This window comes from Hypanus sabinus, chromosome 20, assembly GCF_030144855.1.
Source record: "Hypanus sabinus isolate sHypSab1 chromosome 20, sHypSab1.hap1, whole genome shotgun sequence".
NCBI classification, from domain to species: Eukaryota; Metazoa; Chordata; class Chondrichthyes; order Myliobatiformes; family Dasyatidae; genus Hypanus; species Hypanus sabinus.
Genome location: NC_082725.1, coordinates 12,914,764 through 12,938,516, shown reverse-complemented (window position 1 = coordinate 12,938,516; position 23,753 = coordinate 12,914,764). Strand labels below are relative to the sequence as shown.

General features: G+C 41.6%; 2 protein-coding genes and 1 long non-coding RNA gene across 6 annotated transcripts in view; 1 reads left to right on the top strand and 2 right to left on the bottom strand.

Annotated features, from left to right (window-relative positions):
* The window catches only part of gsdmeb (gasdermin Eb), a 41,155-nt gene extending 40,433 nt beyond the window's left edge, over window positions 1–722 (bottom strand). Inside the window, exon 1 of one of the 2 annotated variants that reach the window (XM_059945112.1) lies at window positions 648–722. The gene's annotated coding sequence lies outside the window, so the exon portion shown is untranslated. Of the gene's footprint in view, window positions 1–18; window positions 155–647 lie in introns of those variants that run through there. The other variant, XM_059945113.1, reaches the window with a different exon arrangement.
* On the top strand, window positions 46–7,501 carry LOC132378303 (uncharacterized). 2 transcript variants are annotated; one of them, XR_009506958.1, is made up of 3 exons: window positions 46–164; window positions 1,930–2,056; window positions 6,732–7,501. It is a non-coding gene; the product is annotated as an uncharacterized LOC132378303 (long non-coding RNA). The 2 variants fall into 2 exon arrangements; XR_009506959.1 differs by lacking the exon at window positions 46–164 and adding an exon at window positions 1,435–1,569.
* A 1,993-nt stretch (window positions 7,502–9,494) lies between these two features.
* The window catches only part of osbpl3b (oxysterol binding protein-like 3b), a 166,546-nt gene continuing 152,287 nt past the window's right edge, over window positions 9,495–23,753 (bottom strand). For both annotated transcript variants that reach the window (XM_059945110.1, XM_059945111.1), the window contains 2 exons: window positions 22,622–22,744; window positions 9,495–17,776 (listed from right to left, as the gene is read on the bottom strand). In XM_059945110.1, coding sequence (XP_059801093.1) covers window positions 17,671–17,776; window positions 22,622–22,744 — 229 coding nt within the window. In that variant the 3' untranslated portion in view covers window positions 9,495–17,670. The remainder of the gene's footprint in view (window positions 17,777–22,621; window positions 22,745–23,753) is intronic.

Genomic DNA, 23,753 nt, shown 5'->3' with positions numbered 1-23,753 from the left:
GGCACTCCGCCCACTCACCAGATGTGCTTTCGAGTCAGGAGGTGCCAACAATAGGGTCTTGTTCCCCGGCGCAGGGCTGCCGGTTGTGAGAGAGCGCCGACCACGGCATCATGTGGCCAACACACAGCAGCGCGGCATTTCCTCGACTTCCTCCTCGGACGGGGGTTTGTAATCTAAATTAGAATTTTATTTTCTCACTCAATGTTGCCGTGCAGGTCTGGGTAGGACCTCCCCACCCCCGGCCGGCCGTCCGTCCGTCCGTCATCAGATTTCTGTGGACATTACTTCATTATGAAGAGAAGATATTCTGCAAATGCTGGAAATCCGGAGTCGGCATTGGTCCCATTCTGGGGCCCGGGTCAGAACTGCTCCCTGTTTATTACCCCCCACCCCCCCCATAGCGAGGCCTGCAGAGATCCCCCTGCATTGTCTTTGTGTATATTACTCCGGGTTTCCAGCATCTTGTGTATGTTACTGCCTCACTAATCCTTTCATTTCGCATCGATTTTGTAATCGATACTGTTTTTATGTCTTTGCAATGTGCTGCTGCCTCATAACATCAAATCGCATCATCCAAAACAGTGAAAATAAATCTGATTCTTGACACGTGATCACACGAGATAGCGGCAAATGTTTGCTACACTTACCCTATAACGGCCGAGAATATCGGAGCTTGCATCTGGGGTTGACTGTAAAAGCACGGGGAAGCAAATAGCAAAAGCAATTGGCCAAGAAAGAAAGCGGAACGAGTTCGCCTCCGAAACACTATCATAGGCTGATCTCATTTAAAGTCATAGCGTTAACACTCCACTTCCGACTAACGAAGCGGTAGGAATGAAAATACCACTTAAAACTACCTATAGCGAGCACTATTTGTTTTATTGTGACTTTATTATGCTTGAATTTACTCTGTATCTGCTTCTGTCTATTGTTTATTCTGGCGCTGCTTTGGATCCGGAGTAACAATTATTTCATTCGCCTTTACACTTGTGCACTGGAAATTACATTAAACAGACTTGAACTTGGAACTGTATTGCTGCCCTAAAACAACAAATGCCACCACTCGGCAAACACTGATGTCAATTGACAATAAACCTGATTCTTATTCTTTAATGCAGCCAGAGCCCAACAGGCAGAGTTAGAGCTGCTTCACAGACAACACTTTTAAACGTTTTAAACGCCTCTTAATCATTTCTATCTGAATGGTCAGGTGTTTTCCCTGTCTGCCCACTTCCTCCTTTGGCAAACAAAAAAGTGTTCCTTTTCGCACCTCGCGGCGCATCGGGTGACAACCGTGCCGGTTTTTAAAGCATTTTTCTGAGTGAGTGAGTGAGTGAGTGTGTGAGTGTGTGTGTGTGTGTGTGTGTGTGGGGGGGGGGGGGGGGAGTTGCGAGCTCAGACCAGCACAGATGGCAAGCGGATATGAACCTGGGACCACTCGCCTCCCTCAAAGTCCGGAGCGAATGCCATGACACCACCAGCAGAATATACAGTACAAGAAAATGTGAAGGGTTTCGTATTGCTACATTGACCTGGCCAGCTGTACTCCTTTCAAAGCGAGTAGATTGGGTAATGATTTTAATGTCCCTGTACAAAAACATTGAAAGCTCCTATGGATTGACACGGTAACATAACGCTTAGTGCCGCGCTTTACAGCGGCGGTGATCAGCAACTGGGGTTCAATTCCCGCCGCTGTCTCTAGTGTGTAAGTTTTGCCAAGACCGTGTGGGCTTCCTCCCACATTCCAAAAGACGTACGGGTCAGGGTTAGAAAGTTATGGGCATTCTATGTTAACGCCGTATGCGCGGTAATACTTGCAGCCCCCCTCCCCCCCCAACACATTGTGTTGGACGTGGATTCAAATTACGCAATTCACTGATGTTTGGATGCACTGTGACAAATAAAGCCAATCTTTATCTTTACATGTAGGTGAAGCAAGCAATTAAGAAGGCAAACATCCAAAAAGGACCGGTATCAAAGATGCTTTCTGCAATTGTTTTGGGCCTTGGAAACCGCACTTGGAACATGGGCTATAGTTTTGGATTCCCTAATTAAGGTAATATTTGGGGCACAGGATATGTAGTGAATGTCTGGAATTTGAGAGAAATGAAAAATCTCATTGAAACTCAGAAGGCTGAATGCATGGAAGAGGCTGTCCCCAGTGTCAGAGTCCAGAATAAATGGTTACTGTCTCAAAATAAAGGTCAGGCCATTGAGGAATGAGACCAGGACAAATTTGACGTGCAGGGGACTGGTGAATCTTTAGAATTTTCTTCCCCAGAGGCTGGTAACCTTAAAAAGAATAGGTTTTTAAAGAACCTATGGTCCTTAAAAGTGAGTCCATAGGCTGTGGAATCATTTTAGGGTTGAGCTAAGTGAACCTTTCACAGTTCATCAGACTATTATTTTTGTGCTATCCAAATCAATCATCTATATTAAGGAGATCAAAAGATCTTGAATCAACCCTTGGGAGCTGACTATGAATCTCCCTCCAGTTTGTTCACTACTATTCAATTTCCATTGATTTCTATTCATGTTGATGCTGAACCTGTTATACCATGAACCTCATCCTTAATTATGCCACACATTTTAAACTGAAAAAGCATTCTCAGCACAACTATTTTACTTCCTCTATCAGCATTCTCCATTATCTTTTTTTTAAAAAGTCTTTCTTGTTAGTTATATGTGATTCGCCTTCAACAAATCCATGCTGGCTCTCCCAGCTCACTTTACACTTAATAGCTCCTAATTCTCTCAGATTATCATTCCTATGAGCTTCTTCATGACTGAGGTCAGATTAACCAGCCTGTGTTTGTTGCATCTTTTCCTTACAGCCTTTTTTCTGCACAAGGGTTTACCACTTGTAGTTCTCCAGTCCTCAGATATTTCAAGTGTACCTGTATCTGCCTCTACAAAATATGGCAGGGTGGATATATGTCTCTACTGAGGGAGGTGTAAGATGCTCCTTCCCTCCGCTAGCCTCCAGGTAACCCTTGGTCAAGGTGTAGCCACCTGCTTAGTCCCCTAATCAGGGTCATGTGAAGCCGTGGGAGCAGGTGGTGGATGGTCATATGAGCAGCTGGTGCAGTTCACAAGTCCTGGTTATGCGACCACTGATGCCAGGCAGACAGTCTCTGAAGAGTATTGATAGTGGCTGGGGTCACCTGTCTGGCAAACGACTTCTGTAGAAAAAGTTGCCAAGAACAGTCACGGTCGTGGAAAGGGCACGATCGTCCACGTCATACGACATGGCACGTAACGAGCAAATGAACAAAATGCATTTCCACATTTGGTAAATCATGGTCAATGTCTTCACAGTTCCCCCCCCCCCCCCGGCTGCATCAACAACTTGGGTGCAATCCAGAGTAACACACACAAAATGCTGGAGGGACACGGCAGGTCAGGCAGCACCTGCGATTAGGAATAAAGAGCCAATGTTTCAGGGCAAGTCCCTTCACCAGGCAATCCAACAGGACTGGGTTCTTTATGCACAGCTTACCTTCCCAGCAACTTCTTTCAGTACAACTTTAACCCACTTGATACGTCAGCGATACCTTGCTTTTGGTACTCCAAGCGAATTGATTGGTTTGTCACTGTTATTATTATCATTATTCGTTGATTCTATTCTATTCCTTCGATTTACTGAGGATGCCCACAAGAATCTCAGGGTTGTATATTGTGAGATATACGTACTTTGATAATAAATTTACTTTGAACAAAGCCCCCCGGTAAATGTAGATGTGAAGTACTCATTTACTAATCCCCCATGCATTTGTCTTCATGAATAGTTCTCCCTTCCAATCCCTGGTTAGCTCACCTCTTCTTTTATTATTTGTATTCTGTTTGCACATATTACAGAAGTCTGTGTTAAAGAGTTCCCTTTGGTTTCCTGCCAATATTTTTATCTTGTTCCTTATTTCTTTTCAATCTCCCTCTGAACCGCCCATAATCAGCCTAGTTCCCAAAGGTGTTATCAATGTGGGATCAGTCCCTATGCCCTGTTTACCACCTTTATTGTATTCTCTCCTTACTGCTCCTCTCCTGACCCCCACTTTCTCCTCTGTTATCACTTTAATTGCTCTCCCTTCCACTCCCTTGGAAATGTCAAAAACAGGATCAAAATCAGGTTTCTCATCACTGCCATACAGTACCATGCAAAAGTCTTAGACACATGTACAGTATTTAGCTAGAGTGCCTGAGACTTCTGCACAGTGTTGTATTTGTAAATGTGGAGCAGAGAGTGAGTTTGTAAATCTGGCAGGAGCGAAGGATGTTGAGAATGTTGCAGGTGGGGGCCTGGAGAGAGGTGAGGGACAGGTGGCAAAGGAGTGCCAGGTGCTGGTGCAGACACAGCTAGCCCTGAGACACCAGGCAAGGTAACTTAATTCCAAATAATTGATTTATTGATCAATACCGAACATCTATCTGGTGCTCCCTGCTCCCTCCCCTCTCCCTTCCCCTTTTCCCAGCCATGATTAGCCTTTTCCTGTCCTCTTCATACTCTCAGTCCACAAAAGAGACCCGTATCAGAGTCGGATTTATCATACTGTATGTCATGAAATGTGTTATTTTGCAGTGGCAGAACACATAAAAGTAAATGATGATTAAATAAATAGTGAGAAAAGGAAATAATGATGTTGTGTTCATGGACAGTTCAGTAATCTGATGGCAGAGGGGAAGAAGTTGTTCCTAAAACATTGTGTTGCTCTCCTGTACCTCCTAACTTGCTGGTTGATCTTACCGGAACCATTTCTTTCATGTAGATGCATCCATTGCTCATTTACATGTGTGCCTGCCATTCCTTAATTCGAATCTACCTGGGCCAAATCAGTTCTCACCTCAGTTGAGTGATTGGAAGAACATACAACAGTTCTCATCAGGGGGTCAGCAGTAGAAATGGTGAGCAGCTTCAAGTTTCTGATTGTCAACGTCACTGAGCCCACCATATTGATGCAATTACGATGAAGGCACAGCAGAGGTTATATTTCATTAGGAGTTTGAGAAGATTTGGTGCCTCACCAAAGATTGGCAAATTCTTATAGATGTACTGTGGAGGGCATTTTGACTGGTTACGTCACTGTCTAGTGTTGAGGTGCCAACGCACAGGATCAGGAGCATCTGCGGAACGCAGCATCCATCATGAATGACCCTCACCATCCAGAACATGCCATTTTCTTATCTTCAATGAGGAGCTACAGGAGCCTTCAGATGCACACTCAATGTTTTAGGAATGGTTTCTTCCCCTCCACCAATCGATGTCTGAACAGTCCACAACCCCATGAATACCACCTACATATTTTGCTCTCTTTTGCAATATTTAATATTTATTTAATTTTTAAAAATTGAGATACAGCACTAAATAGGTCTGCCTGACTCTTTGAGCCATGCTGCACAGCAATCCCTTGATGTAATCCAAAACTAATCCTGGGACAATTTACAATGACCAATTAGCCTACCAACCAGTACATCTTTGGACCGTGGGAGGAAAGTGGAGCACCAGAGCCTACAGGCAACAGTGGGATTTGAACCTGGGTCTCCTGTACTGTAAACCTTTGTGCTAACCATTACACTACCACCCATTATTCTTATTGTTATATATATTCTTATTGTGATATATAGTAGTTTGTATTTATGCTGTACTGCTGCTGCAAAAACAAAAAGTTCAGCGATAATAAACCTGATTCTGAATTTACCCCCTTTTTCTATCAGCTAATTTTACTGCAAGGTGCCACATATTTTTTTCTATATGGCCACGATGAGCATTGGAACTATATAATCTGCTACCACTACCTTTTCAGTTAATATATTCCACCACACATTTATGTAGAAGACTTTCTCAGTTCCTCTCTGGTTCTTGTGCTACTGTTTCAAGGATGCTATCTTTGATTTGGAAGATTTTCCACTGCTAATCTTCTAAACCTTGTTTTTCCCAGAATTAGAATCAGAATCCGGATTAATTTCTCTGATATTTATCAATATTTATTTATATTATTCTTTCTTTTGCATTTGCACAGTTAGTTGTCTTCTGCACTCTGGTTGAAAGCCCTAGTTTGGCGGTCGTTCATTGATACTGATATGGTTTCCATTCTATAGATTTCTATAGTTCATTTGAAGGGTCTCTGCCCAAAAAGTTGACTGTTAACTGTTTTCCATAGCTGCTGCCTGGCCTGCTGAGATTCTCCAGCATTTTGTGTGTTTTGCTTTGATTTCCAACATCCACAGATTTTCTTGTGTTTGCAATTCAATAGATTGTTGGGTATGCACATAAGAAAATGAATCTCGAGGATGTAATTGATGAAAAAGATATCTGCAGTGGATTTAATGGACTATTGGTGTCTCAGTGTGGGAATTTGATGAAATTTATGGGGAGGTTCAGTGCAAATTGCTGTTTTTTTTACAAAATTAGTGGAGAACTGGCCCACAACACGTAGTATCTTGTGGCGATTATAAATTCCCCATCACCAGATTTAAAATTTGTAAATCAATAAATGTGCAGCATTAAAACTGCATCACTGGGTTAGGGTTCGCAAACTGTGGACATGCTTTGTTGCTACTGGAAGCAAATGACACTTGTGTGCTGCCCAGCACAATCCTCAGACTATGTTGGTGTCGACACAAACCAGTGCATCTCACTGTTTGCATCGATGTTGCAGTTATTCCTCTCTGTGCTTTGTGGTGCATCAGGCGGCAGCCTTGCCGTTTCTTCAGCATTTTGTCTGTTTTCTTACAAGGCCGAGTTGCTCAGACCAGCAAGGATGGAAAGCATGCAAGGCACCAGCCGGGATCAAACCAGGGACCACACACCTCAAAGTCCAGTGCTGACTCCTCTACACTACCATTATGCATTGATGTAAAGTGACATAAAGCTCATCTTTATTTTTCCTCTCAATAGAGTATTATTTTTATTTAATCAGAGGTACAGCGTGGAATAGGCCCTCCCTGTTCTTTGAGCCATGCTGCTCTAGCAACCTCTGACTTAACCTTAGCCTAATCACAGGACAAATGTGTTGACCAATTAACCCACTAACCCGTACACCTTTGGACTGTGGGAGGAAACTGGAGCACCGAGTGAAAACCAACTGGGAGCCTGTATAATCTCCTTACAGAGGGTGTCAGGACTGATCTCCTACGTCCCGAGTGACTCGCTAACTGCTACGCTGCCCCCTGCTACCTGAAAGTATTGACTGGATTGAGTATTTAACACAGATAAGTATTTAAATCACCTCTGTCTAATTTCTTCCCCTTCTTCAGCAATTCCAATTCCATGCCTCCAGACTCCACTTACATTCTTCTTTAACCTTTTCTAAACGCAGAAGCATTCAGCAATGTTGTAAAGTTGGATAGCAAAACCAATGACCGTGAACAGAAAATCCTACAATAGGTAACGGATACAGCCAGGTACATCATAGGTAAAGCCTCCCCACCACTGAGAGCATCCACAACAAGCTCTGCCACAAAAAAGTAGCATCCATCAACAAAGACCCCTACCATCCAGGCCTTGCTCTCTTCTCATTGCTTCCATTGGGAAGGAGGTACAGGAGCCCTAGGTCCCACACCCCACCAGGTTCAGGAACAGTTATTACCCTTCAACCATCAGGCTCCTGATCCAGCGTGGATAACTTCACTCTCCTCAATAACACTGAACTGGTTCCACAACCTCTGGAATAGGTTGAGTTCCTCCAACATATTGTGTGTGCGCTTGGGTTTCCAGCATCTGCAGATTTTCTCTTGATTGTGACTGGACCACAACCGATGGACTCACTTCCAAGGACTCTAAAACTCGTGTTCTCACTATCAAAGTTCAATGTAAATTTATTAGTAAAGTACATATATGTCACCATATGCAACCAGGAAATTCATTTTCTTGCAGGCATACTCAATAAATCAAATAATCATAATGGAATCAATGAAAGACCACACCAACAGGCAGACAACCTATGTGCAGAAGACAACAAACTTTGCAAATACAGAAAGAATAAATAAACAAACAAACAAACAATAAAAATTGAGAACAGGAGATGAAAGATCAGTTCAGAGCTAATGAGGTGAGTGAAGTTATCCTCGCTCATTTTAGGAGCCTGATGGTTGAAGAGTAGTAATTGTTCCTGAAGCTGGTGGTGGTGGTCCTGAGGCTCCCCTATCTCCTTCCTAGTGAGAAGAGAGCATGACCTGAATAATGGTGGGGGTCTTTGATGCTGCTTTCCCGTGGCAGCGCTCCATGTAGATGTGCCCATCGGTGGGAAGGGCTTTCCCTGTGATGAACTTGCACCAACAGAAACAGTTCCTCCCCATCTACTGTCTGGACCCTTCATCTTAGATAGTTCAAACACGCCTCCTCTACCTCCTCCACTCCATTCTGCCCTCCTAAATAAATTTCTCGTAAAAATTCCAACAGATTTACTGCACCCTCTCTCAGGTCTTCATATCTTTTCTCAAACGTAATGTTCAGAACTGGGCACTATATTCTAGCTGTGGCCAAAACAGTATTCTGTAAAGATTCATCATGAGTCCTTGACCTTGTTCTGTAATTTCTTTTATAAATGCCAAAGGTCCTAAATGCTGTTTTAGGTGTTTGATGGCTCTGGGCTTGCAATTACTGGAGTTTAGAAGAACGAGGGAGTATTTCATTGAAACCTATTGAATATTGAAAGGCCTAAATAGTGTAGAGGATGTTTCCTGTAGTGGTTGAGTGATTTCTTTTGCCACACAGTGGTGAATTTGTGGAATTCATCCCCGCAGCTGGCAGTGGAGGCCAAGTCATTGAGTACATTTAAAGCAGAAGTTGATAGTATGGGCATCAAGGATTATGGGTAGAAGCCAAGAGAATGTGGTTGAGAGGGATACTAGATCAGCATGATGAAATGGCCTAATTCTGCTCCTGTGTCTTATAATTTTGCATGGTAATGTGTTGTTCCTCTTCGCACCTTGTGATGCACCCTTGCCATTTATTTAGCTTTTATCTTTTTTTTCCTCCCCTGAGGCTGAGTTGCTAGCTCGACGCTCAACCCAGCACAGATGGAAGCGTGCAAGGAGCTGGCTGGATTTGAACCCAGAACCAGTCACCTCGAAGTCCAGTGCAGATGCCACTACACCACCAGCCGGCCACATTACATACAACTACTTATTTGCAAAATATTTTCTCAGTCTGCCATGTGTCATTTCTGATGAAGGTTAACAAAGTTCAAAGTATGTATCTTATTATTTGCTATATTAGGGTTTATTTCACACACATGGTCCTCCCAATCACATATACTCAGATGGTCCTCCCAATCTCTCTCTCTCCCTCTCTCACACTTACACACACACTCACACTCCTCCCATTCGCACCACCGAGGCCTGGAGTTCATGGCTCATCTTTAAAGTTGTAATGAATGGTCAAAATAGCATGCAATATCATCCTAAAGCTCTTCTGAAAATGTCTGTGACAACTTGGCATGCTATATTTTATGAAAAGCACCAAAAGCAAGAATATTTGTTAAAACAGAACACATTGATCTCAGTCAAACCAATTTATTATTTGTGTGATAGAGTATACAGTGAATTGCAGCCGTCTCTGACAAACACATGATGCAATCATAAAAATACATTAGGTTCTAGACTTTAATTCCTTGAAATGGAATTGCACCCATCCCTTACAAAGTTAAAGGTGCAAACGTATCATCATGATGCTCAGAGTGAATGAGTAACAAATGCTGAAATTTGAACTGTGGAATTGTACAAATCCCCACTTTATGCAAATAAAATCAATTATACAGCATTAAAATAGAGTTTATAATATTCTCATGTACACTGAGATTTAAATATCACAGTGTATTTAAAACAGCCAATATAATGCATATGACATTATTAATCTCTTGGAAACTTGATTTCCTTTTACAAATGCTAAAACCAAATGCACTCAGGAAATAATGAAATGCAACACCTGACTAACTTATTCCAAATCATTGCACTGAAACCTGATTGAAAGCGAGTCCGTAATTCAGATGGGATCATATACCTTAACTAACTTTGACTGTAACCACCACAAAATATTAAATAGCTTCATAGGAATCAGCCAGTTAAATTTAGAAAGTGCTTTGTTCCATAATAAACAACAGTAAAAATAACTGTTGAGTATTCACCAGACTTAACTCTAAAGTGCTGAGTTTATTTGAATGCAAATTTTATAAATTGTGGTACTAATATTGTGTTACAAAGTTAACTTTTGTTTTGGGAATGTATTCTCTACACACTGGACAAGTGACACTAACCCAAGAACAATAACCAGAATTTTAAATGATTTTTTAAAAAAGATGCTTAATGGTTAGAAAATTTTAAAAGATCTTGTTCAGCTATTCAGCCTTAGCATGAATAAAATTTCAACAGATATTGAATCGTTGATTAAAACCTATTTACTGTTTTATCTGATGAAGGGTCTCTGCCCCAGTTCCCTTCCGTTGATATTGATTGACCTGCTGAGTTCCTCCAGCATTTTGTGCATGTAATGTATTTTTAGTTTAAACTGTTGTCTTAGTTGTTATTTTGTTACATTGTAACTGTGGCATAAGTATAGAATGAACTTTCCAATTGCTTTATTCTTCAGTCACAAAATATTCTATTGGACCCCATGTACAATCCCTCCTGGTTAGTGCATGGATGGAGGGAGTACGGAAACTCAGTGATTCTAAACATATCAATTTGCAGGATTCATAGGGAACAAACAATTCACAAATCAGTAGCCACAAGATGAATTTAGTTATGGGCTTGACCTAAACATTAAGCAAGGTCAAACTATTTTTGTCTAATTTCCAAGAAAATGCACTTTTACCTACACTACCTACACTTCATTAGGTACATCTGAACATCAGCTCGTTAAGACAAATATCTAAGCAACCAATGATGTGGCAACAATTCAATGCATAAAAGCATGCAGACACAGTCAAGAGGTTCAGTTGTCCAGACTGAGCATCAGAATGGGGAAGAGATGTGATTTAGGTGACTTTGACTGTGGAATCACTTTTGGCGCCAGGAAGGGTGGTTTGAGTATCTCAGAAACTGCTGACCTGCTAGGATTTTCATGCACAACAGTCTCTAGACTTCACAAAGGATTGTGCAAAAGACAAAAAAAAAACATCCAGTGAGTGGAAATTCTGTGGGCAAAAATGCCGTATTAATGAGAGGTCAAAGGAGAATGGCCAGACAAGTTCAAGCTGACAGGAAGGTGACAGTAACTCAAATGACCATGCAGTGACCAGTGTTGTGCAGAAGAGCTTCCCAGAAAGCAAATGTTAAAGTTTGAAGTGGGTGGGCTACTGCAGAAGGACAGCACACCAGGTTCCATTCCTGTATCTGATGAGGTGGCTACTGAGTGTACATTGCCAATGGTAAAACTAACTTTCGGCTTATAAACTTACTACTGCAAAGTGGAAAATCTGGCTTAGTTTCATTTAAGTGTGGGAAGAGTCTTAGTAAATATGTGATGACTCAGAACGTGGAGACTCTATAGCAAAAGGAAGGCTGGCTTTAACCAATCAGGAAAGAGGCTGATACTTTCCCAATGAAAAACAACAAGCATTCTGTTCTAACCATTAGAGATCATGCAGATGCTGGAAACCCAGAGAAACATGCTGGGGATGGACAACCCTAAACTCCTTCTCCATTCCCTATTCTAGCTCCCCTCTTAGCCCTTCTCTTCTCATCTGCCCATTGCCTCCTTCTGGGTCCTCCTCCTTTCTCCCATGGTCCATTCTGCTCTCCTATCAGATTCCTCCTTCTTCTTGTACCTGCTCTGGGTGATCTCATTGAAGCTTATCAAACATTTAAAGTCCTGGATAGAGCGGACATGGAGAAGATGTTTCTTATAGTGGGGGAGCCTAGGATCAGAGGGCACAGCCTCAGAATAGAAGGGCGTCCCTTTAGAACAAAGATGAGGAGGATTTCTTTAGCTAGGGGGAGGTGAATCTGTGGAATTGCCACAGATAACTGTGGAGGCCAAGTCTTTAGATATACTTAAAGCTGAAGCTGATAGCTTCTTGATTAGTAAGAGCCTCAAAAGTTAAGGGGAGAAGGCAGGAGAATGGAATTGAGATGGATAATAAGTCAGCCATGATGGAATGGCAGAGCAGACTCAATCCGCTGAATGGCCTAAATTTGCTCCTATGTCTCATGATCTTAATGTCTTCTTAAGCCCTTGACCTTTCACTTGGCCCTTGCCAGCTTGAAGTCCTTCTTCTCCCCCTCCCCACCTTCTTATTCTGGCATCTTCCCCCTTTCCGGTCCTGTTGAAGGGTCTTGGCTCGAAACACTGACTGTGTATTCCTCTCTGAAGATGCTGCCTGACTTTCTGAGTTCCTCCGGCATTTTGGACCTTTCTGTTCTGGATTACAATGACCTGAAGAAGTTGGGATTCTGCTCAATGGCAGCTATGAAAATCAAACTGCTCTCCAGCAGTATCCTAGGACCTGGAAAACTGAGTGTCGAGGTGCAGCAGACTCTGCCTGCACTCTAGAGGTTGGAAGAATGAGGTGATTCTATTGAAATGTGACAAGTTCCTATGGGTTTAACAGGGTAGGTGCATGAATGAGGTGCTTAAAAGAAAAAGAGGGTGAATATTTGGAATTCTTTGGCAAAGACAACCGTGGAAGCTCGGTCTCTGAGCAAAATCGGGACTGACTGATAAATTTTTGCATATTAAAGGATTCGGAGAGTGGCGGGATAATGCAGGAAAGTATACCCAAGATAAAAGTTCAACTACTAACTTTCTAAATGGTGCAGCATGTACAGAATGGGGGCAACATGTTCGCATAGTGGTTAATGTAATGCTTTACAGTGCCAGCTGTAAAATCAGGGTTCAATTCCTGCCACTACCTGTAAGGAGTTTGCACATTGTCCGCGTGACTGCATGTGTTTCCTCCCACATTCCAAACACATATGGGTTAGGGTTAGGGTTAGAGAGTTGTGGGCATGCTATGTTGGCACTTGCACCTGCAGGCCGTTCCCAAGCACATCCTCGATGCAAACAATACATTTCGCTGTGCACCTTGAGGGAGGTGACAGAAAAAAAAAAGGCTAACTTTTAAATTTCTTTAATAAGAGGCTAAATGATTTATTCCTGCTTCTAGCTCCAGTTCTCACACTAAACCAAATCAGAAGAAGACAGATCTGCTCCCATTTGCTCAGCTGTAAATTCAGGGCCAGTTAGTACCAGGAGGAGATGGTCAGTTCTCACAGTGCAACCAGAGCAGTATGAGGGAGAATTGTAACAGGGCTTCTATTTATTGTGTAATGAATGTTGTGCAGTGCAGGAACATTTTTAATCTATAAATATGTACATTAATTGTATCATTTGAAAAGTCAAAGATTTCTCAATTGCAGTATTGTACAAAAGTCTTAGGCTCATACATATATAACAAGGGTGCCTAAGACATTCACACAGTACTGCAGTGATTTTATGTAATACGTTGCACTGCTGCAAAAAAAACCCCTACAAATTTCATGACATATATGAGTGATGATAACCCTGATTCTGGGTCTCTGTTGTGGACAGCGCATGGGAAGGTGGTAAGGAGAGGGGGATCATGGTTGGGAAAAGGTGAAGGGAGAGGGGAGGATGTGGGAAGCACCAGAGAGATTTTCTGTAATGATCAATAAACCAATTGTTGGAATCAAATAACCTCACCTGGTGTCTCACTGCACCCATGCCACCCCTCTCTTCCTGGAACTCCTTCCTTGCCACCTGTCCCACACCCTCCACCCTTGCCATTTCCAATATCCTTTACTCTGACTAGTTTTATGAACTTGCTCTCTGCTCCACATTGACAAATACAGTTCAGTACAAAGGTCCTAGGCATCCTAGCTCTATATGTGCTTAAGACTTTTGCACAGCACTGTATATCCATACAATGCTTTCAGCATGGCCAATGTACTTGCATTAACCAATCACATTTACTCACTGTCATGTCTATTGAAACTCACTTCATTCTCCTGCCACTCGATCACACTAGGGTGGCAAATTCACCACTAACTAATGTGGCTAGAGGGGCAAATGGTAAACTCTGCTCAGATAACACCAGAATCAAAATCTAGTCGCTGGAGTGACGGGACAGCTCAGCTGTTTTCTATAATGTGCACTGATATTTTGCTGCCATCTTTTGCAGAGAGATTTTCACTACAAATAGGTTTATCAGGAACAATTAAAACAAAACTCTTTGTTTATCTTAAGCACAAAAGATTCTGCAGATGCTGGAAATCCAGAGCAACACTCAGAAAATATTGGAGGCACTCGGTAGGCCAGGCAGCATCGAATGAAATGAATGAACAGGTAATGTTTTGGGCCGAGACCCTTCAGTAGGACTTCAGTTTATCTGCTGTTGATGCCGTTGTATGATATCCAGGAATTCTGCATTGGGGAAGCAGATTTTCACAAAGGATTTTCAATAAGCAAAGAAACAGGTAAAACATAATGCACCTTTTGTTTTCTAAGCATTGCTGTGATCTGTGATTAAATTCAACATATAATGGATATAAGCAGTTTCACTGAATTTTTGTCAATAGAAAATGATGCAAAAGTTAACTTGCACCAATACAGATAGCAATCAACTTCAAGCCCTTTTAAGTTGTTCATCGTATCTTTAAGCTTCACAGATTTTTCAGAAAATGCTACACTTCAACGACGTTATTCTAAAATACTCAAATCACAAGAAAATACTCGAATCTAATTCAGAATTAAAAGCCACCACATCCCAATACCAATAACTCTATTTTTGTTTGCAGCTTCAATGTATTATATCACCCTTACAATACTTTTATTTATTGAGAGAGACAGCACAGAACAGGCGTTTCCAGCCCAACAGCAAGCCACCGATTTAACCCTAGCCTAATTACGGGACGAATTACAGTGACCAATTAACCTACCAACTGGTAGATCTTTGGACAGGGTGAAGAAAGCACATGGTCACAGGGAGAACGTAAAGTTCCTTGAAGATGGTGCCAGAACTGAACTGCGAACTCCCAACGTCGGCAGGCTGTAATAGAATCGCACTAACTGCCAAGCTGCCGTGGTATTTGACCCAATTCACCAATTGCTCAATAAAATTCCTCAGTTGCCAACACTTCTGGATAATATTGCATGCGTAAGGGGCCCCTCGACTTTGTTTGTGGAGAGGAAGCAAAAGGACTATCACTGAGATGAGGGATAATAAACCAGCTAGATTTGAAATAGAAACTCTGCCAATACACCTTGGCATAACCACTGGCAAGATGGCAAAGAGCCATCTACTGGGCTGACGGTAAATTCCTACTCAGGTTATAACCAAAGAGTGAATCAAGATAGTTCTTCCAGCATTTTGTGTGTGTCGCTTGGACTTCCAGTACCCGCAGATTTTCTCTTCTTATCAAGACAGTTACCTCATCTGGGGATCATGTGGTGTAAAAACAACTTAATTTCTTTTTGAAACACCCACGTTTTTCCCTACCAGTGCTTCTGTTTAAAGCATAAGAAAAAGAATCCTGTATTAAAACACAAGAGATTCTGCAGATGTTGGATATCCAAAGTGACACACACAACATGATGGAGGAACCCAGCAGGTAAGGGAGCCTGTAAAGAATTGAGTTAACAGTTACGTTTTGGGTTGAGACCCTTCATCGGGACTTCTGTTTATCTGCTGTTACTACCATTGAATGACATTTAGGGGAAGCAGATTTTCACAATGGGCTTAACACTATAAGTTAAAAGAGCAGAATTAGGCCATCTGGCCCATCGTCTGCTCTGCCATTTCATCGTGGCTGATCCCTTTTCCTCTCAGCCACAATCCTTCTCCCTGTAACCCCTTCATGCCCTGATGAATCTATCAACCTCTCCCTTAAATATATCCAATGATTTGGCCTCCACAGCTGCCTTTGGCAAAGAATTCCACAGATTCACCACTCTCTGGCTAAAGTAGTTTCTCTTTATCTCTGTTCTAAAATGATGTCCCTCTATTCTGAGGCTGTGTCTTCTGGTCTGAGACTCCCTCATCATAGGAAACATCCTCTCCATGTCCCCCCCTGTTGTGGCCTTTCAACGTTTGATAGGATTCAATGAGGACCCCTGCATTTTTTGAATTCCATTGAGTACAGGTCCAGAGCTATCAAATGCCCTGCAAATGATAAGCCTTCAATCCCAGAATCGTTTTCGTGAACCTCCTTTGAACCCTCTCCAATGTCAGCATACCCTTTCTTAGATAATGGGTCCAAAGCTGCTCACAATACTCCAAGTGAGGCCTCACCAGTGCCTTATAAAGCTTCAACATTACTTCCTTGCTTTTATTTTCTAGTCCTGGTCTAGACTTTTAATATGTAAAGAAACAAGTGAAAATTGATTCATCTTTGTTCTCTCAGGGTTACCATCATCTCTAAAAAAAAATCATGTTCTCTGTGATTAAATTCAAGAAACAAGGATAAACATTGATGAAGCGTCTCAGACTGAAATGTCAACTGTTTATTCTTTCCCATGGATGCTCCCTGACCTGCTGAGTTCCTCCAGGATATTGTGAGTGTTGCTCCTGTATTAAAAGCTGAAGGAGTACAATTATGTTTTACTAGAAGAGGTAGATAGTGTTCAAAAAATCTTGAACATTTTTAATAGAATTACACATTATTATCTTCCAAAGGCCCATTCCATGTGTAAGTAATATGCAGGTATTAAAACAAGTGATTGTGACAAAGCAGATCAGTTTCTTTTTTCTGCTAAAAAGTCTTTACAAAAAAATGTGCAATAATAGTGCAAATTAGGGATCTGATGCACAATCAAGAACCTGTAACGTGATTACCTTTGTTTATCCAATCAGAGTATGGATAATTGAGTTGAGTTGTCTGTGCGTTTAGCAAATAGTATAAGACACGTATATAATAGTGTATTTCCACCCTTCTGCAAATATTCTGTCAGAGTAGGCACAGACTTATCTATAGAAGGCGGTGAGTTTGAATCTATCTATAGTTCTGGGTAAGGCAAAATTCTTTGCACTTTGCTTCCTTTTGGCTGGCTTCTGCAAGCCAGCACAAAATTCCTTAGCAAAGTGGTGATGCGTAGATGAGGGAAGGAAAATAATAACAGGATAGATAGAAAAGCTTGTGGTTAATGCAGTTTTGTGCTAAATACTTTGGTCTAACTATTACAGGGGTCCACAATCTTTATTGTAAATTTCATTGGAGATTTTGCTTTGTAAGATCATAGTATGTTCTATGCTCAAGGCTAACTACAAACAACATACTTTATGTGCAATGGATATGTGTTATTATTGCAAGAAGCTTTGAATTAAATTGATTTTGGAAGCATTCAGTGTGCCATAGTTAAAAAAGGATGCAAATTCATAACAGGATACTAGTTTATATAGTTACTTGTTGATTCTCTTTGCAAGCAAAAACATTGCACATTTGCAGATGTTATTACACCCACTATTCTTGTTACATCCTGATAGTAACCAGACCTTGCAGTACAGAAATGATATTCAAAGCAAAAATCTGACGAATTTCAGTTCTAGCAGTTTTAAGGCATCAAGCTATTATGATATGTTTTTTGTAACTCAGAAATGTATAATAAATAATCAGTTACATATAAAGATAACAGATGATCAATAGATAGGTAGACAGATCTAATAAATAATGTTTAATAGTCCTGAAACAAAGAAAAAATAATGAATCTGCATTGACATGTCACCAGAGTATTGGACCATCAATCTTGTTGAAGCCTGGATCTTTCCGAAGCTCCCAATAGGTATTTGTGCTCACCCACATTTCCTTTCCATCTTCCTGAGAGTACCTGCAAGTAAAAGACTGAATTAGCTTCTCAAATGTGCCAACTGAGCAAAACACACAACTCTGCAGATAAGGCTGCTGCGGCCTTTTGGTTGCAGAGCAACTGCAAGCTTACATCCCACCACAGCACGCTTCAAAAGGGAATCGTTTAATTGTAGGTTTACTTATTTAGTGATACGGTGCAGAGCAGCTCTTTCCGGTACCACCCCGATTAACCCTAACCTAGCCAAAGGACACTTTACAATGACCGATTAACCTACCTAGTACGTCTTTGGACTGTGAGAGGAAACCAGAGCACCCAGAGGAAAACCCATACATTCCACGAGGAGGATGTACAGAAACTCCTTACAGAACCGCGTTGGAATTGAACTCCAAAACACCCCGTCCTGTAAGAGCGTCAAACTAACCACTATGCTACCGTGACACCCATGGATTAGGACTAGGAAAGTGGGCACAGACACATAATTCACTATTGCAACACCTTCAAAACTAGAAAAGGTTGACTGGTCCAAGACTGGTACATTAGGCATTTTAAGTGATTAGTGGAAGAACTACACTCGATGGCCACTTTATTGGGTCCATTCTATTGTAGCTCATCCACCACAATGTTTGACACGTCGTGCATTCAGAGGTGCTCTTCTGCACACCACTGTTGTAACGCATGGTTGTCTGAGTTACTGTCAACCCCCTGTCAGCTTGAACCAGTCTGGCTATTCTCCTCTGACCTCTCTCATTAACAAGTGATTTTCACCCACAGAAATGCCGCTCACTGGATGCTTTTTGTTTTTTGCACCATTCTCTGGAAACTCTACAGACTTTTGTGCGTGAAAATCCCAGGAGATCAGCCGTTCCTGAGATACTCGAACCACCCTGTCTAACACCAACAATCATTCACGGTTAAAGTCACTTGCATCCCATTTCTTTCCCATTCTGATGTTCGGTCTGAACGACACTGATCCTCTTGACCATGTCAAAAGCTACCTTGACCATCTTGATAATCCTCTTGACCATGTCTAGTTTTATGCATTGAGTTGGTATCACACGATTAGGCCTGTACTCACTGGGATTGAGAAGAATACAGAGGGATCTCATTGAAATCTACCAAATGTTGAAAGGGCTAGATAGGGTGGACGTGGAAAGGATGTTTCCTATGATGAGGGTATCCAGAACTAGAGGGTGACCTTTTAGAATAGAGGTGAGGAGGAATTTTTTAGCCAGAGTAGTGGATCCATGGAATGCTCTGCTGCAGACTGCAGTGGAGGTGAAGTCCATGGGTATATTTAAAGTGGAAGTTGATAAGTTTCCTGATTGGCCAGGGCATCAAAGGATATGGCGAGAAGGAAGGTGTATGGATTGAGTGGGATCTGATATCAGCCAAATTACACGACCAGTCTTCAGTGTGGCATCCTTAACCTTTCACATCTGCAGCCCTTGCACTGATGTTCTTGTCTAAGATTGGATTTTACTATGCTTAGCTCCTTTTGCAAATCAAGTACTGATGTAATCCATGATAATGCAGAGAGATTTCCTGGACAACAATGAGGCCTGGGCTTATGCTACAGGACAATGACTTTGAGTACTCTGTCTGCAAAACTCAGATCAGAAGCTCAATGGAGTATTCAATACATACCTGCATGGATGTCACCATAACATTCAAGATACAATCGCAGAAAAGTACAGCCCAGACACAGGCCCTTCAGCCATCTAGTTCATGCTGAACCATTTAAACTGCCTACTCCAATCGACCTGCACCGGGACCAAAGTTCTCCATACTTCTACCATCCATGTACCTATCCAAATTTCTCTTAAACATTGAAATCGAGCTTGCGTGCACCACTTGTGCTGGCAGCCCGTTCCACACTATCATGATCCTCTAAGTGAAGAAGTTTCCCCTCATGTTCCCCTTAAACTTTTCACCTCTCACCCTTTACCCGTGACCTCTGGTTGTAGACCCACCCAACGTCAGTGGAAAAAGCCTGCTTGCATCTATCCTCGTCATAATTTTGATAACCTCTATCAAATCTCCTGTCAATCTTCTATATTCCAAGGAATAAAGTTCCTACCTATTCAATCTTTCCTTATAACTCAGGTCCCCCAGACCCGGCAACATCTTTGCAAGTTTTCCCTGTACTCTTTCAACTTTGTTTGCACCTTTCATGTAGGTTTGTAACCAAAACTGCACACAATACAAGATGCTGAGCAAAACCCAGTAAAAAAATAATTTGCTTGTTCAATTTTTTATTTTGTAACTTCATAACATTAAACTAATTGCAAGAAGAAGACTGAGCCGGGAATGCGAGTCTTACATCTTGTTCTGCTCCAAGTGAGGTGCGCACGTATCATGTGGTAGCGTCATGACTTATTTATACGTTTAACCTATAAAAATTATTTAAATAAACAAGAATACTTAATCAATATATGTACACAAGATTACTCAAATAGCGTTGAAATACTGAATACACAACAGTTGACACACCATCGTTGAGGGGGATTATGCACCCAATCACCTCTCGTGACCTTTGGCTAAGATGTACTATCCTCTGAACATGCTGTCAGTTCCACAGCTCCTACCACTAAGAAGAACAGATGTGGTCACAACACAATGCAGAAATTTACCCTTGGCTGCTTTTCCTAAATATGCAGATAAGGCGGCCATTTTAAAACCAAAGCAACACACACAAAATGCTGGAGGAACTCGGCAGGCCAGACAGCGTCTATGGATAAGGGTCTCGATGAAGAGCCTCGGCCCGAAACGTTGACTGTTTACTGTTCCGCACAGATGCTGCCTGGCCCGCTAATTTCCTCCAGCATTTTATGTGCATTAACCTGACAAATAAACTCAGTTTTTCTCTCCACTGTTCCCTCTAAGCTGCGTGGGTGTGCGGCCTCTCAGTATATGAAATGTTCCTGCGCACGTAGCCTTTGTTGCCATGCAGCTGGTACTTTCTTCTGTATAAAGTTTGATTAAAGTGCCACGCAGTTTTCAGGCCAGGTAAAAACTTCTTGCTCAAAGCAATGATTGGTCCGTGCAGCTATATATAAAAAAATAGAGGGAATGTTGGTTGTGATTTGACCTATTATAGCATTTTCGGATTTAATAATTGATTTCCTAAGTTCATATTCTTTTGCTTTTGTAGTGATGAAGGAATGCTATGACAAGATCGGGGCACAATGGTGTCTGAGTTGGAGAGTAGTGAGATGCAGGGAGTGGTTGGCAGGATTGAGGTTTAATTCATCCATGTGGTAATGACTCTGTACTCTATTTTTGGTTTCTTCTGTCCTGAAGAAATGTCAAAGCCCAAAATGTCAACAGTTTATTCATTTCCATGGAAGCTGTCTGACCTGCTGAACTCCTCCAGCATTGTGTGTGTTACTCTGATTCCCAGCATCTGAGGATCTTCTCCTGTTTGTAGTATTTCAGGTTGATGACTCTGGTGAGCATTTCCTGTTATTTATTTTCCCACTGCCACTGGGCCAAAAATCATGAAATGCTCAGAGTTCGGTTAAATTTACTGTAGAAAGTCAGTACCTTCTTATGAGAAGGAACATAAGAAGACCTTAACTGGTCTGCCTTCAGGTCACAAGAACGCCAGGTTGTTGTGGGGAAAAAAAACTGAGAGAAAAGTAATATTTTAAACAAATCTGATTAACTCAGCAGTACTATGGTAGTCTTTCATAAAATGTAAGTACAGCTGCTTCCAAATTAGTGGTGATAAATCATATTTACAAAACAAGAATATGTTGTGGAAAAAGTAACTGAGAGAAAAAAGGATATTTTAAACAAATTGGATTAACTCAGCAGAATTAGCATGGTCATTTCATAAAATGTTGTAACTGAAAGGTATTGTTTCAAATTAACAGTGATAAATCATATTTATGCATTTAGCAATTACCAGTCCATGTTCAGAGCAGGATGGTGTATGAGGTGGAAGAGCAGTGGGATTGGGAGATTGCTGTTAGATTTCATAATAATACCAGAAATAATAAGCAGAAACTAACTCAAAGCCACAAATTCATACATGGCAGAGTTGGGAACAATCTTATAACTTCATAGTAGTGAAACATGGATAAAACTTAAGTGCTTGTAAATGTTAATTATTTGATTTTTTCAAATTGAGTAATGCGATAAGATACAAGCAAGGTCAATTCACAATGACACAACTGGGACAATGCTAGCTATTCAACCAGAGATATGAAAACCTTTTAGAATGGAGATGAGGAGGAATTTCTTTAGCCAAGTGGGAAATCTGTGGAAGTCTTTGCCATGGGTGGCTGTGGTGGCCAAGTCTTTATGTATATTTAAGGTAGAGGTTGACGGATTCTTGATTGGTCAGAGCATGAAGGGATATGGGGAGAAGGCAGGAGATTGAGGCTGAGAGGAAAATTGGATCAGCCATGATGAAATGGCGAAGCAGACTTGATGGGCCAAATGCGAATGAAGGGCTATGGGGAAAAGGCAGGTAGGTGGAGATGAGTCCATGACCAGATCAGTCATGATCTTATTGAATGGTGGAGCAGGCTCAACGGGATAGATGGCCTACTCCTGCTCCTACTTCTTATGGCCTAATTTTGCTCCTATATCTGATGGCCTTATGGTCAATATTTACATTAAACTTGTGAATGCATTTTGTTTGTTATTTTGCAAGCAGTTTCAATCCTAACAACAATAGTGCTCTTAATATTTAATTGCACTGGGAAGTTTTAAAAATTCTATTTTTACACAGAAAAACAACAGAGAATGGAAAGATAAATGTAAATTATCTCCAATCAGAATTTCAGGTAAATCCTGTGAAGATATTACTTGTGTCGATCCTGTTTTCTGTGCGTTCACACCAAATGACCAACATACCTGAAGAAGCGAGGTTGATGTGTCATGTTATTTTCTTCAAGAACTCTCCGCCTTTCTCTTTGCAATTGTTCAATTCTTTGTTTTTGAGATTCTGCAGCCTCTATGTTACCTTCCTCTAGGTATCTGAAGTAACAATCAAATAAATACTTTAGAAAAAACTCAGAACAGAAATAAATTGCACCACATACAGTAAACGGACACAGTCTGTAGCTTGGCATTTAACACCAAACTAATCAGTAAACTCCAAGACCTGGACCTCAATACCCACTTGTGCAATTGGATGTTGGATTTCCTCACTTGTAGACCCAGTCAGTTTGGATTGGCAAAATGACCTCCTCCATAAACTCCATCAGCACAGGAACACCACAGGGATGTGTACTTAGCTCCCTGCTCTACTCGCTTTACACCTATGACAGTGTGACTCAGTACAGCTCCAACACCATCTATAAGTTTGCTGACAACACCACTGTTGTGGACTATGCCGAAGAGGGTGATGAACCAGCATAAAGGAAGGAGATAGAAAACTTGGCTGAGTGGTGTAATAACAATCTCAGTACAACAAAGGAGTGAATTGTAGACCTCAGGAGAGGAAAACCAGAGCCCTATCAGCCAGTAATCACCAGAGGATCGGAGGTGGAGAGGGTCAGTAACTAAATTGCTGGGTGTCACTCTCTCAGAGGACCTGCCCTGGACCCATCCTATAAATATTAGTGCGTAGAAAGCACGACAGTACCTCTACTTCCTCAGGAGTCTGTGGAGGTTCGACATGCCATCGAAAACGTTGGCAAACTTCTACAGATGTGTGCTGACTGGCTGCATTACGGCCTGGTCTGGGAACACCAATGCCTTTGAGCGGAAAATCCTACTAAAGGTAGTGGGCTCAGCCAAGTACATCACGGGTAAAATCTTCCTAACCATTGAGCACACCTACATGAAACATTGCTGTAGAAAAGCAGCATCCATCATCGGAGATCCTCACCATCCAGGCTGTGCTCTTTTCTCACTGCTACCATCAGGTAGAAGGTACAGGAGCCTCAGGACTCACACCACCAGGTTCAAGAACAGTTACTACCCCTCAACCATCAGGCTCTTGAAAAATGAGTGAAGTTGTCCTCCTTTGAAGGAATCTGTT